General features: G+C 63.4%; 1 protein-coding gene across 3 annotated transcripts; it reads right to left on the bottom strand.

Moving 5' to 3' along the window:
* Nucleotides 1-2: 2 nt before the first annotated feature.
* NOC2L (NOC2 like nucleolar associated transcriptional repressor) lies at nt 3-13,101 on the bottom strand. 3 transcript variants are annotated; one of them, XR_006815337.1, is made up of 19 exons: nt 12,764-13,101; nt 12,486-12,638; nt 11,033-11,207; nt 10,824-10,946; nt 10,060-10,180; nt 9,883-9,973; nt 8,890-8,968; nt 8,658-8,768; nt 8,166-8,279; nt 7,273-7,461; nt 6,904-7,043; nt 5,879-5,990; nt 4,217-4,330; nt 3,781-3,882; nt 2,720-2,863; nt 2,490-2,603; nt 1,379-1,525; nt 933-1,040; nt 3-650 (listed from the first exon to the last, which is right to left on the bottom strand). XR_006815337.1 is itself a non-coding variant. In XM_045981386.1 (19 exons), the coding sequence occupies exons 1-19, from the start codon at nt 12,934-12,936 to the stop codon at nt 544-546; spliced, it is 2,391 nt and encodes a 796-aa protein (XP_045837342.1). In that variant the 5' UTR covers nt 12,937-13,101; the 3' UTR covers nt 3-543. The 3 variants fall into 3 exon arrangements, 2 of the variants coding, with proteins under 2 accessions (XP_045837342.1, XP_045837214.1); XM_045981386.1 differs by having other exon boundaries at nt 960-1,018; nt 1,356-1,525; XM_045981258.1 differs by lacking the exons at nt 3-650; nt 933-1,040 and having other exon boundaries at nt 1,055-1,525.
* Between the last annotated feature and the right edge of the window lie 73 nt (nt 13,102-13,174).

Below are 13,174 nucleotides of genomic sequence, written 5' to 3'. Positions count from 1 at the left end.
AGTTTTTCAAAGGAAAATGTGAGTTAAGAGGAAAAGAGATTCCAGAACTTTCTGGGGGTAGCCATAGAGCCGGGTGCAGACAGCTGGGAACCCACACCCGAGACCCATCCCGGGTACCTGCAGACAGACCAAAGAATGACAGAGGACCCAGAGCTGGCCCATCATGCCACACCGGCGATGGCCGTGCCCGCCAGCTCTGTCTGGAACGAGCCTTTCTGCAGCCTGCCACTGGGGCAGAGGTCGGGGCAGAGGGCCACCCCAGATCGCTGCTCTCACGGTCTTGATGCCTCTGACCCGACCCTCTGCGGGTGCAGCGGTAGACACGGGCTCCACAGCCGTCACTGCAGGGCTCTGCACAGGACCCATACTTTCTGGTCTTCCATGTTGGAAAGCTAAAGTCCTGTGCACCATCGACTGCCCTTCCCACACCGGCGTGGGCCCTGACCGCCAGGCTCGGGGCCAGCCAAGAAGCTATGTGCCCGACTGGCCGCTGAGTGGGGAGCCGTGCGCCGCAGTCGCTGCAGGTCCCCAGGCTGGCCGCCCTCAGTCCTCCTCGGAGAGCTGGAGGTCTTGCAACTCATCCTCTGGCCCCTGGGCCAGCCGCCGCAGCTCTCGGAGGTCCAGGCCCACCTGTGTGTCGGGGCCTCCGTCTGCAGGGAGAGACCGAGGCTACATAAATTCCACTTGATCTGGGAGAAGCCGGCCCTGGAGATCACTCATCACTAATTAATCACAGGCCTCATTAATTTATCAGTGCAGCGGTAGCGGAGCAGCTGGCCTGGTGTCCCCAAGGAGGGGTGTGGCCCAGCTTAGGGCTATCCTCCCACCTGACTGCCCTGCCTGCCACCCGCCACACCCAGGACACCCTTGGGCTCCCGACAGGCAGGCTCAGAGGGCCACAGCACCACCCCTGACACCCAGGGGCCACGTACCTTTAGAACTGCCGGCTGCTGCTTGGCTGCTACAGCTGCTCCCCTCCTCCTCCTCCTCCTCCTCCTCGTCCTCGTCCTCCTCTACCCTCTGCCAAGCTCCTGGGGACCAAGAAGAAAAGCCCATGGAGTGGGCCCGCCAGCAGGTGCTCACCGGGGGCAGCTGGTGCAGGAGGCCGGGCCGGGCTCCCAGCCCCTCACCCACCCACCCACCTTTCACTCGGGCCCCTTCTGGGCAGGCAGAGGAGTCCCCGGCGCCCAGAGTGAGAGCGAGGGGACAAGGTCTGGGAACACGTGTTCCAATGCCAGGACGCCCTCACCTCAAAGCAGAGTGGCAGAAGGGCCCCAGTGGACATGAGCGGTAAGGTGGAAGCCGGCACCCTCTTCTGGATCCACGAGGCGGCTAGGAAAGCCTTCCAGGTCCACCATCCCCTTCCCCACAAGGAGCTCAGGCCCCTACCTGTCTCTGAGAAGTCCATGATACTGTCTTCCTCATCACTGTCCAGGTCAAAGAGATCCTTAAATTCCACTCGGTCTTCATTCTTCCTGTCTCCCACCTTCCGCCGCTTTATCTCTGGCAAGTTCAGATCTTCCAGCTGGCAGGACCCAGAGCCAGAGCAGGAGGCGAGGGTCGTCCGGAGGCTCTGAGAGCCCAGCCCAGCCCAGTCCCCAACCTGCCCTGCTTCAGCCCCAGGAACCCCCTCCACCTCAAGGCTTAGCCCTAGCCGCGGCCAGGCCACATCACGCGTCACACGTCACATGGCAAGAATCCTGACCACCGTTCCTGTCTCCCCGCCCCTCACATCTCCAAAGCTTCTATCCGACCCAGTGTCCCTTTCCCTCCCGCGTTCTCCTTCAAGCTTTGCCTCCCAAACGGTCCTCCACACAAAGACTCTGCTTGGCCACTTTTTCTAGCCGACTCTTGGTCCACATCACCGGACAGGACTCCTGGACAGCCATCCTGCCGGGCAGGAGAGGAGGCCCCAACCACACGCTGGCCACGCGTGCCACCAAAGATTCAGTCTCACCCACGGCTGGAGGCCCGGCTGCAGCCCCTCATCTTTCTGCCTCCAAATCTTCAACCCCCCATCTCAGAAATGACGCAGACCCACAGTGACAGCACAGGGACAGACAGTCACAGGCATGCCACTCAGCATGAAGCTGTCCCCTCAAGTCACACCATCCCACACCCAATGGCCAGGCCCAGACTCAGAGGCACGGCCCACCGGTGGTTCCCTGCCTCAACTCCTGGTGCCAAGGTCAGTCTAGCCACTCACTCCCCCCAATCCCCAGCCAGTTTGGCCTCCAGTGACCTCCTCCTGAAGGTCATGAGAGAAGCCCCCCTACCATTACCCAACTCTGCAGGACATCTGCCCCTTCGGAGCTGCCACAGAACACGCTGCAGCTGGAACACAGGCCCCCACCCATCCTGCTGACGTCGCTGGGACTGTCCCCTCCCACAAGCCCCCTTCCGCACTCTGGTGTCACAGCCAAGGAGCCGGACCCCGTCTCAGAGTAACGCAGTGGGCCACCCCCAGCAAGCGTCCCCTGCAGACACACCCGCTCTTTGCCACTGATCTCCAGCTGGATCTCGCGCTCCCTCAGCTTCCGCCACTGGCTGTAGTACCTGGTGAGAGGGGTCCCCTCCTCTCGGGTCTGCCTCTCCCAGGCATCCTGCGGGGAGAGGTCTAGGATCAGTCCCAGCCTGGGCAAACCTCCACAGCCCAGCCCGGCCCTGACCGGTGCCCTCAGCCAGTGCTGCCCGCCCCGCTCCCGAACTCCCAACTGACCACAGCGTGCTGGTCCGCCACGGCGAAGGGGGCCCCCTGGCGGCGGCGGCGGATGTACTCTGCGTTCTCCTGCAGCTTCTCCAGCAGCTGGCGCAGCTGCCGGCAGTAGTTGGCCACCCGGCACTCCCGGAGGAAGGACTTTAGCTGCGGGAGGAAGAGGGGCTCAGTCGAGGTCCAGACACAGACCTGCTCTGCACCCCACGATCCGTCTGGGCCCCACATGACCACAGGGAGGTGACGGGAGAGCAGGGAACATGGGTTCATGTGTCGCACAGCTCTGGCCATGGGGAGCCCTAGTGCACACACCTGGGGAGGGGACCCAAGTCCACACACCAGACTCGGGGGGTGTGCGTGATCTCCGGTGCCTGGGCCTGTGGAGGCCGGAGAGCAGACGGCCCATCCCACGGGCCAGGCAAAGGCACGGCAGCAGCAGGGGGGCAGCACGGGGCTACCCTCCAGGTCAGAGGCCGCCCCCAGCCTGTCTCTGTAAATAAAGTCGTGCCGGTGCGCATCCGACCTACTCACTCACGCGTTTCTGTGGGTTCTTGGTACAACGACTGGAAAGCCTGAGAAACCCCGCGACCGTGCAGTCTACAACACTTAGCATCAGATTCTACCAGCAGAGTCTGCAAAGCCCTGTTCCACACTGGGACCCCTGGGACCTGGAGCCCAGAAATGAAGGCCTGCGGACGCAGCCACCCGTGTCTGGACGCGTCTCCAGCCAGTGCGGCTCTGGGGAGAGCAGCCCAGCCCAGCTCACCGAACAAGGCTCCGGCTGTGCGGGTGGCTTCTGCCACCAGCGCCAGACAGGGACAGGCAGTGCCGCCTGGCCCTTTCCATGACAGGCACCTGCCTCCGTGAGGTGGAAAACATCTGGCCTGAAAGCACGTGGGCAGAGGCTAGGCTTGGCTCCTGGCCCCGTGTGGCTGTGACAAGGATGCCTCCCTCTGGTCACTCCGTGAATGGGGAGCCGCGCCCATCAAGCAGCTCTGTCTGCTCTACGGGGGCAGGCCATCGAGGGGCCTGGGAAGGGAAGGTGGACCCAGACGGTGGGTACACACCTGCAGGATGGCGGGCAGCGCCAGCTCGGGGAACGCGATGCTGTGGGCCTGGCTGTGCAGGTACTCCAGGATGAGGTCATATAGCTGCTCCACCAGGCCGTCCTGGGGCGGCAGGGAAGAAAGGAGAAGGTCGGCGCTGGGGAGACGGGAGCTCCGCGCTCTTCCGGAGCAGTCCGATGTGTCCGCCCGCTCTGCAGGGTGGAAACTGGAGGACGGGACCCCACAGCCTCCCCAGAAGCCACGCTCACACTCAGTGTGGCTGAGGCCAAGGAACACCATTTCCCTCTCACCCCAAGAGACCCAGGAAGGTGCACACGAACTCCACACTCACCTGACCCCTACCACCCTACACACTGACCTCAGTGCCCTATGCCATCCGGCTGGGACCCCCACCCAAGGCATCTCCCCACGCCCCTCCACAGGAGGCCAGCCTCACCCGATATGCCTTCTCCTGCAGGTTGACTTTGGACAGCTTCAGGATCACGGTGAAGTTGATGGGCTTGGAGCTCATGCGCCCCGGCCTCCTGTTGAAGTCCACCTGCTGGAAAACCTATCCCAAGGCCACATCAGCCTGGCCTGCTCTGCCGCATGCCGCACACGCCGCACACACCCCGGGCTACGGGCCACTGTGGGGCCAGGGACAGGCAGCCACGTGCAGTGTCGGCCCTGTGGGCCCCCACACCCTTGCCATGCAGCGCTCTGGCCTCCGAGGCCATCCCTTTATCCCCGACGGGGGCTCTGGCTGATGGGAACAGGACCAGGAGCACACACGTTACCGATTCCTTCCTAAAACTAGGCCAAGAAGCTGTAAAAATCAACATCTAGAGACCAAAGAACATGCACACAGCCACGGCCACCACAACGTTCTCCCCCTGTGACCGCATCCCCGAGGCCTTGGGCCAACCCCAAGGCCGCATCCCCAGGAGGACCCCCGATGAAGATCTGGGGGGCACCCGCTCCTTCATCCTCCACAGACCACAGGCTGCGTCCACCGCTCTCTGCGTCTTGGAGAAGCCCACCCTGGGTCCAAACGCTGAAAGCTGCAGCGTGCCTGCCCCCACCCCCGCCCGCACACAGAGGTGATCCAGGATGTTGTCCTGAAGGGCACGGGTGGCCAACACAGAAGACGTCACAGAGCCGGGATGATGGTTCCCAGCCCAGCTCAATGCAACCCTAGATGCAGAGTACCCACGGCTGTGGCAGTAACGTGTCCCGAGGGGGAACACCAGCACTCGAACCTGGCTCAGCCAGAGGTGGTGTGGGGACCGGGAGGGGGGCTGCTCTCCATACCCCTTCCCACCCACCGGGAAGGGCAGGGCAGAAACGGACTCTGACTTGTTTTCTCTGGGAAGGAGCAGCCCAGGTGTGACGGGACGCGCCCTGCAGCGCTGAGGCGCACTGAGGCAGGGTCAGTCCGCACCAGAGCTGTGAGAGGAAGAAATCAGAGTGGGAACCCTCAGGGGCTCCCTTCTCTCTTCTGCTTGGTAAGCAGACACAGAGCACAGCCCTGGGACCCCAGCACACCACACCGAGACACGAACCTGGCCCATCTCGCGGCGGGTGGCACTCGGGCCTCTCTAACATCAGTAATAAGCATACAGTGGGTCCAGGCCTAGCCCCGAGTGGGCTTCTGGGCTTTAGTCAGACCACCTTTCAGCACCTGAGCTATACGCACGTGCAGGCATGCGAGGACACACACGTGTGCAGACGCGTGCGTACACACAAACGCACACAGGAGCGTGCAGGAAAAGAAAGGCAGCTTTGGAATCAGACCGAGGCTTCTGGCCCAGCTCGCCTGCTCTCTGTACTAGACCGGACAGACCCAAGCGTGTCCTAAAACCAGCACGGTCAGGCCAGCCCTCCAGAGCAGCAGTCCATGTCCTCACGGCCACTCCCGCCTACCAGCACGCGACACGAGCTCCGCACAGAGCGATGCCCTCCCAGGACCTGCTCTACAAATGAGAGAACCAGCACTCTGGAAGCACCGAATCTCAGAAGAGACAGTCCAGAGACAGCAAGAGGTGCCTCCGAAGACAGCCCGGGGGCACCGGACCCCCTGCCCCCACCCCCCAGTCCCCGGGGGCGGGCACCCTCTCACCTCCAGTATGAATGGCAGCACGGGGATGAAGGTGCCGGTGCTCCCCGAGAGCCCCGTCAGGGCGCGCACACAGTGCATGCGCAGGGGACAGAAGCGGGCAGTGGGAACCAGCCTGGGAGCACGGGAAAGCAGGGGTGAGCAGACACCTGAGCCTCAGGGACCCCCCAAACCAGCCTCCGCCCATGACCCATTCCCACCCGTGGGGTTCTAACCTCACTTCTGTCGGGGCGGGTGGGCACACCTGCCCCTTCTGACTCTTCCAGACAGAACACGGCAGAACAAAGGGCCCGACTGACATGCTGGTCTCAAGGACCTCAACCTCACTGAGTTGTCGGGGTGAGAGAACACCCCAAATGGCTTGATTTAGTGTCTTTTTCTTTTTTCTCTTTCGGGATTTTATTTATTTATTTGACAGAGAGAGATCACAAGTAGGCAGAGAGGCAGGTAGAGAGAGAGGGGGAGGCAGGCTCCCTGCTGAGCAGGGAGCCCGATGCGGGGCTCGATCCCAGGACCCTGAGATCACGGCCTGAGCGGAAGGCAGAGGCGTAACCCACTGAGCCCCGCAGGCGCTAGACTCCGGTTCATTTTAATGCAGGGCTGCGCCACGCTTGGAAGGCTGCCCCTTCAGGAGCTCAGGGGCGACCCCTCCTGGCCGACAGCAACAGCCACCTGGCCTCCGGCAGCTCCTCCGGTATCCGCCCTGGATACTGGCCACTACTCAAGAGTCACGCCCAGCTCTGTCCAGAAACCAAATTCCCTCCAAGGGTACTTACCCTTTTCTACCCAGCATCACCCAGCACGCACCAGCCGGGGACACTGGGCCACAGACCATACCACCTCCCCGTACTTCCTCGGGCACTGCCCAGTAACAGACCCGGAGTCCAGGGATGGCCCAGACCCTCCCAGAGCAGCAGCTCCTCCTGGCCGTCCAGGATGCCTCCCCTTGCAGCGAGCCCGACCCCCACAGCAGCCCACGGAACGCTGCCTCCCTCCGACTCAGGGCGACCACACCCAGCAGAACTCACTTGATGCAGCCGATCGCCACCTGGGTTAGGGGGTAGACCAAGGGCCGGAGGGCCTCCCGGGGGCCGAGGGCGCCGAGCACGTGGCACCACAGGCACAGGCAGTGCACAAACTGCCAGTTGTACACGGACTGGTACGTCTCCTGCACACAGAGCGAGGGCCATCTGCGGCTCGGCGCGGGGCTCCTGGCCAGGCCCCGCTCTTCCTCACCCACCAGGGGCACGGGATCTCAGCCCACCTGCCCAACCTCGGCCCCCCCGCCCCCCGCCGCCAGCTATGCCCGAAGCCCCCACCAGCAAAGGCCCTGACCGAGAGACTGAGGCGTCCAGGAGCCCAGGGCCATCCCTCGCCCCGCAGGCGCACCCACACACCTTCTTGCGCGTGGTCATGGCAGTGCGCAGGTGGATGGCGAGCTGGCGGATGTAGAGGAAGGCGTGCTGGTAGGCGACGCCAGTGTCCAGGGCGAGGAGCTCGGTCAGGGTCCGCTGCATGAAGCTGATGAGTGGGAGGGTGCTGGGAGAGGTGAACTTGCAGTTCCTCACGTACGTGATGTACGCTTGCTGCCAGGAAAGACCCCAGCTGGAACCACCCGAGCTCCCAGGGCCCCCGGTACCCACCACCCAGCTCCGAGCCACCGCCAGACACCTGGGCCTTTCCGTCAGAGCTGCTGCCTTGGCGGGAGCCAGTCTGCCCCTGTCTGCTGCAGACCCCTCCCCCTACACGCCGCCTGCACCCTGGGCCCCCTGCTGCTGCTCAGCCTCCAGCCTACCGCCGCCAATCTCAAACTCTCAAACGAAGTCTGCAGCGCCCAGAGGAGGGGCCCACAGGTGGGGAGAGCGCAGCCCGAGCAACTGAGACGAGGCAAGGATGCCGTGGAGGGACCGGGAAGAAGAGCCCCAGCTATGTGCCAGGCCGCCACAGGGGTTTCTAGAGGGACTCCATGTAGGACAGGCCATCGGAGGTTGAGGCCGAGCGGCACGGTCCCCGCCCTCTCCACACCCAGTGTCCTCATCCACTGAGGGACAGAGGTGTGCGGAGTAGCCGATGTGGAGCCCCAGGCGTTCAAGAACTCCCATCCCTGCCACGGTCCCCAACTTCTCAGGGAGGGACTGTGACGACGGTGTGGGAGCCCAGGGCCGCAGTGCCAACAGAGGGCACCAACCACGAAGGCAGCTCCCCAGCCCTCAGGCCAGCACTTGCAACCTAGACCCTGATGGACACAGACTCGGGGGCACTAGCGGCCGGAGCCCTGGGCCCGCACTACCTTGAGAACAGGACTCAGGAAGACGTCCTTCTTCTGCCGGCAGACCCTGATGAGGACCAGGAAGGCCAGGACACGCACCGTCTCCTCGCCTGTGCTCCACAGGACCACCATCCTCTGCAGAAGGCAAGATGTCACTGCCTGCCCCAGCCTCCCCAAGCCCAGCCAAGGAGCCCCGTGGTCACCGCTGGGAGACAGCCCTTCCCGAAGCATCTCGGAAGAGAACCTCTCAGGACTCCACTCGGGGGGACAAAAACGTAAAACCAACCCGTGAAGGCAGGACCGCGGAGAAACAAGAGGACGTCCTGCTTCGCTCCTCAGCAGAAACGTCAGAAAGCCACCGCCTTACGGGACTGGTTTTGCAGCCCCAGGAGCAAAGAGCTGACGGAGACAGAACCCAAGCGGGATAGGGTGCGGACGGCACACGAGAGGGGCACGCTGGAAGGGCGGCGACGCGCACCCCCACCACCCTGGCACGGGGCACGGCCGGCTGACCTTGAGCAGCAGGCGGCACTGCTTGGGGAAGGTCAAGTAGTAGGGCACGGAGTTGCTGACATGCTGCAGCACGGCCGCGGCCACCGTCGCCTCGGCCACGCAGGCCACCAGCTGGGGAAGCAGGAGAGCGCCGTGAGGCCCCGAGCCCATGGGGAAACAAGGAAGGACCGGCCCACCAGACGTGGCCAGGCCCCGTGGAGCACCGCAGGCCCTCTCCCCTCTGGAACCACACCTGTATAACGGAGCTCAGGTAAACCTTGATGTCCAGCCGGAGCTTGCCCCACAGTGGGCTGCCAGACGGGTGCAGCACCCTACAGAGAGACCAAACCCACGGCCATCTGAGTGAACCCCACAATGCACACTTTCTCCCCAAACCCACCACCCTTCCTGTTGATTGCTCTCCCCACGCAGCGGCCCCCTTCACGCAAGGGTCCAAACCTGGCCAGCCCTACCTGTCTGTCAGCTTCCCTGCCCCCTTCCGACAGGGCCACCTTCACAAAGCTGCACCATCCCTGACCACGAGTCTCACCCGGGCAACTTCCACCAGACCCAGACACTCCTGTCTCCAGGTCCGCCACCGCCCCAAGCCTCCCTTTCGGAAGGTAATGCGGGACCCTTCCCTGGAGCCTTCTTTCTGGCGTCTGGGGATAGTCTGACCCTTCAGGCCCTCACTACCTCCTAGTCACGTGGCTGCACGGCCCTCCCAGGCAAATGTGCCTCCCCTTTTGCCAAAGGTCTGCCGCTCTCCTCTCTCATCCGAAGACTTCTCACAGCCTCCTCTACTCGGTCTTCCTCTAACATGGAATTTAAGGTTCTGAAACTCAGCTGTGAAAAGGCACCTACCTATGTGAGCACACACACCTCCCGAGACCAAACAGCAAAGAAGCGGAGAAGATACTCATTTAAAGAAAAAAAAAAGAGATCAAAAAAGAGAGAATCCCGACCTAAAAAACCAGTGGCGCAAAGCCAAGCACACACTCTGGGCCCCCTAAAAAATTCTGGGTAGAGGATGTACCTTCTTAGAAAAAAGAAAGGAGGACGAAGCCACCCACTGGCCCTGAGTGCCCAGCCTCTCCCAGGAACACTACAAACGGCCTGGCTCTATGTTCATTCAACGTCCCTCTGTCCTGGTTGGGTCTAGAGAGACCCCCTAGATTACAAGGCCTCTGCCTTCCCCAATGCAGGGAACTGACCACACCTCCCTACTTCCCCTCTTCCCTTTCACCTGCTACTGTCCTTCGGGACTTTTCCAAACAGCAACTTCTGGAGACAGCCAAAGAGATCGCGAATGCAGAAGGTGACCAGGGCATTGAACACTGCAACGAGGGGACCACAGAGGCCATTCACAGTACAGAAGATGGAACAGAGAGCCTGTATCCCACGTCCCCTCACCCCAGCTCACCAGCACTGTCCGTGACCTGGAATTTGCTGGCTTCGGCACCTTCCTGGTCTCCTTGGGTGGTGACCACAGCAGCTCGGAATGCCTGCACGACTTCGTGGAACAGCTTTGGAGTAAGGTGATGCTAAAGGGGTTAAGAGGACCCAAAACATCAGGAGGGGGGTCAGCTGTGTCAGACAGAGTGCGAGGCAACCAGAGCTCCAGAAACCCGCTCTGAAGAGAAAGGTGCCCCCTGCCCACACTCTGAGACGTGGAGCAGTGGCGGAAACCCTGTTACGGAGACACATGCAGGGAACAAAGAGAGGAGTCCAAAATGTTCCTGGAAGGGAAGGGAGCCTGGCTCAGGGTCAGAGGGGAGAGGCTGAGGGTCCGAGATCTGGGTGGCAACCTATGACAGGTGGTATGCAGAACTCTCCCTTCCATCCTTTCTTTTTCCCACAGAAACCAACGAAAGAGCCTTGGAAGAAGGGCTCTGGCTCCAGTGACTGACAAAGGCACAGAGAGTATGTCCTGCCACAGTGGATTTCGGGCACCAGGGAGCACCCGAGAGGGAAGCTGCAGGGAAGAAAGCAGAAGAGCCCCTGGTCTCTGGCCGAAGCACAGACGCAACCCTGGAGCCTCAAGAAACGCGCTAAGTGGACCCCAGTGCCTGTGCTCAGGGAGGGCCCCCCCCCCCGAGATCCAAGTCGCTGGAACGAGGCCAGGGCAGACGCCTTCTAAAGCAGGAGGCGGTGCTGGCCGACTGCCCACCCCATGCCGCGCCTCACCTTCGCCGCCTGCTTCCATCCCTCAACCATCGCGAGGGTCACAGGAGCAGAATCCCTCTGCTTCCCCTTCAGTCCTCGGGGGGTCCCACCCTCATCCGTGTCCTCCTCCTCCACGCTGGCTTCCTGTGCCAGACAGAGGCCCAGGCTAGAGCAGGGGGCGGGGGCCGTAAGTGTGCCCCTGCCCCCAGCAGTCTGGCCTAGGCCCTCACTTCCAGCGTGTCCGGCAGGGAGTGGAGCTGGTCCTCCTCGTCCTCCGCGCTGTCTGAGTCACTGAAGTCCAGCAGGCTCTGGTCGTTCTCCTGCAGGAACTTGTAGAACTCGGGGTCTTTGTCCTTCAGCCGAGAGAGCTGGTCCTTATGCTCAGATGCTCGACCTTTATGCCGGCTAAGAAGGGGGGGGTCATCAAGCACAACGGACAGGCGCGGCCCACAGGGGTGGGGGCAGTGGGATGAGGCTTCTTGGCCTCCACAGAGAAGCTGCAGGGCCTGAACGGCTCCCTCCACAAGGGCTGCGGACAGCCAACGCAGGGCAGTTTCCAGGGTCACGTTCTCAGCAGATCCCCTCTCCCCTAAACTCCGGACGCACACATCCGACAGCCTCTCTGTACGCGCTCCAACACCTGCACGTCAAACCGGACGCCTGCAACGCCGCACCCGTGACTCTCCTGAACTTGCTCTGCCCACACTCTGCTCCGTCTCCCGGATCAGTGACCCGACCTTCCCAGGCTCGCTCTCTACCCAGCACGCAAAGTGCCATGAGCTCGCACCAGCAGCGCCCCTGCAAAGCCCTCGTGCCTCCTCGTAAACCAGCACCATCTCTCCACTCTCCCGCCGGCCACCGTGGTCTCTCCCTGTCTCTGCACCCACCGCCTCCAAGCTACTCTCAGCACAGCAACCGAGGGCCCCCTCCCCTGTGTTCCGTGTCACGTGACATGGCCTCACGGCTCAAGCCCCGAGAGAACTTCCCGCACCTCTCATAGGCGCCTGCGAGGTCTGACCCCATCGCTTCTCCAGGGCCACCTTCTCCTCTCCCGCCGCTCCTCTGTAAGGCCCCCACTTCAGCTCCTCCGTTCCTAACCCCGGAACACTGCACCAGCACAGCTTTCTTCCCCGTCTGCGTGGCCTCCTCCCTCAGGTCTCTGTCCAGTGACCGGCTCCCCAAAGGTCCTTCTGCACCGACAGCAGCAGGAGCCGGCGCACCAGGCTCCCTATTCACCTAACCCTGCTTGGCCCTAACCGCGCCTCTGCTTCACCCGGGCTGCGGAACCTCTTCCAGACCCGAGCGGGACCTTCCACGATGCACCGGCGCAGCCTAAAACACGGGTGGTCAGCCTGGGGCCTCCGTCGGGGAAGCGTCTGCCTTCGGCTCCGGTCACGGGGTCGAGTCCCGCACGGGGCTCTCTGCTGAGCGGAAAGCCCGCTCCCCACCCCCCCGCTCTCCACGGCCCGGGCTCCCCCTCCCCCTCCCGCTGTCTCTCTCGGTGCCAAGCACGTGACCAGCGGCTCCCGAAAGTACAAGGCGGTAAAGGGAGGCTCGTCACAGCAAACACGAAGAACGAGCCCAAGGTCTGGGGCGGGGGCGGGGGCCGGAGGTCCCCGGTCCCCATCCGCGTGCCGGGCCAGGCCAGTGGAAAGTACGCCCCGTGGGGGACGCTCCCCTCACCTGGACGAGGGGCTCCCGCCTGGCCCATCCCGTCTCCCGTCGGCTCCGCGCACCGCCCGCGTCCCGGCTGCCGCGGCTCCTTCGGACTCGGATTCCGACTCAGAATCGAAGCCCGAAGCCAAGAACTCGTCCACTGTCAGCTCCGCCAGGCGCCTGCGGGGTACGACCGCCGAGTCAGGCCTCCGCGCCGGCCCGGCCTGCCCAGCCTCGCTGCAGCGGGGACACGGAGACGCGCCAGGAGGCACCGGAGGGCCCAACCGGCCGGACGCCCCACTCACCGCTTGCCGGCCCGCGCCGCCGCCATCGCCGCCCGCCCGCAGCGTGCGCCCCACTTCCGGCCCCAGAATGCCGTCCGGCAGCCGCACTTCCTCCGGGCGGCCCCGCCCTCGGCCCCGCCCCGCCGCGCCCCACTGGTGGCTCTAAGTTTCTCGAACGGAGGCTCCGGTGGCATCCAGGCGGGAGGGCAAGTTCACCTCCTCTGTGCTCCGGGCTCCCAGGGTGGCCGGCCGGAGGGAAGCTAATGGCGCAGGCCGCACTCAGTCACGGCTCCCGCACACATCGCAGAGTGTCGGGCTGTCGATCTCGACAGTCGGGCAGGACCGCACGGGAGGGAACGCTGACCTGCTGCTCACAAATCACCTACGCCAGGGCAGACGAGGCCCAGGACCTGGGGCACCCTCTCCCTGCTG

This window comes from Meles meles, chromosome 1, assembly GCF_922984935.1.
Source record: "Meles meles chromosome 1, mMelMel3.1 paternal haplotype, whole genome shotgun sequence".
Classification (NCBI taxonomy): domain Eukaryota; kingdom Metazoa; phylum Chordata; class Mammalia; order Carnivora; family Mustelidae; genus Meles; species Meles meles.
The sequence above is the reverse complement of the archived record's forward strand: the minus strand, read 5'-3'. Positions and strand labels throughout refer to the sequence as shown.

Bases quoted from the DNA above. Each gene is read 5' to 3' on its own strand.
- NOC2L (XM_045981258.1), bottom strand. From the start codon at position 12,936: ATGCCACCGGAGCCTCCGTTCGAGAAACTTAGAGCCACCAGTGGGGCG. The intron at 3,883-4,216 runs GTGAGGCTGGCC...CTGCCGCCCCAG, and splicing joins TGCAGGAGAAGGCATATCGG to GACGGCCTGGTGGAGCAGCT. The intron at 2,864-3,780 runs GTGTGTACCCAC...TTCCTCCCGCAG, and splicing joins CGCTGCCCGCCATCCTGCAG to CTAAAGTCCTTCCTCCGGGA.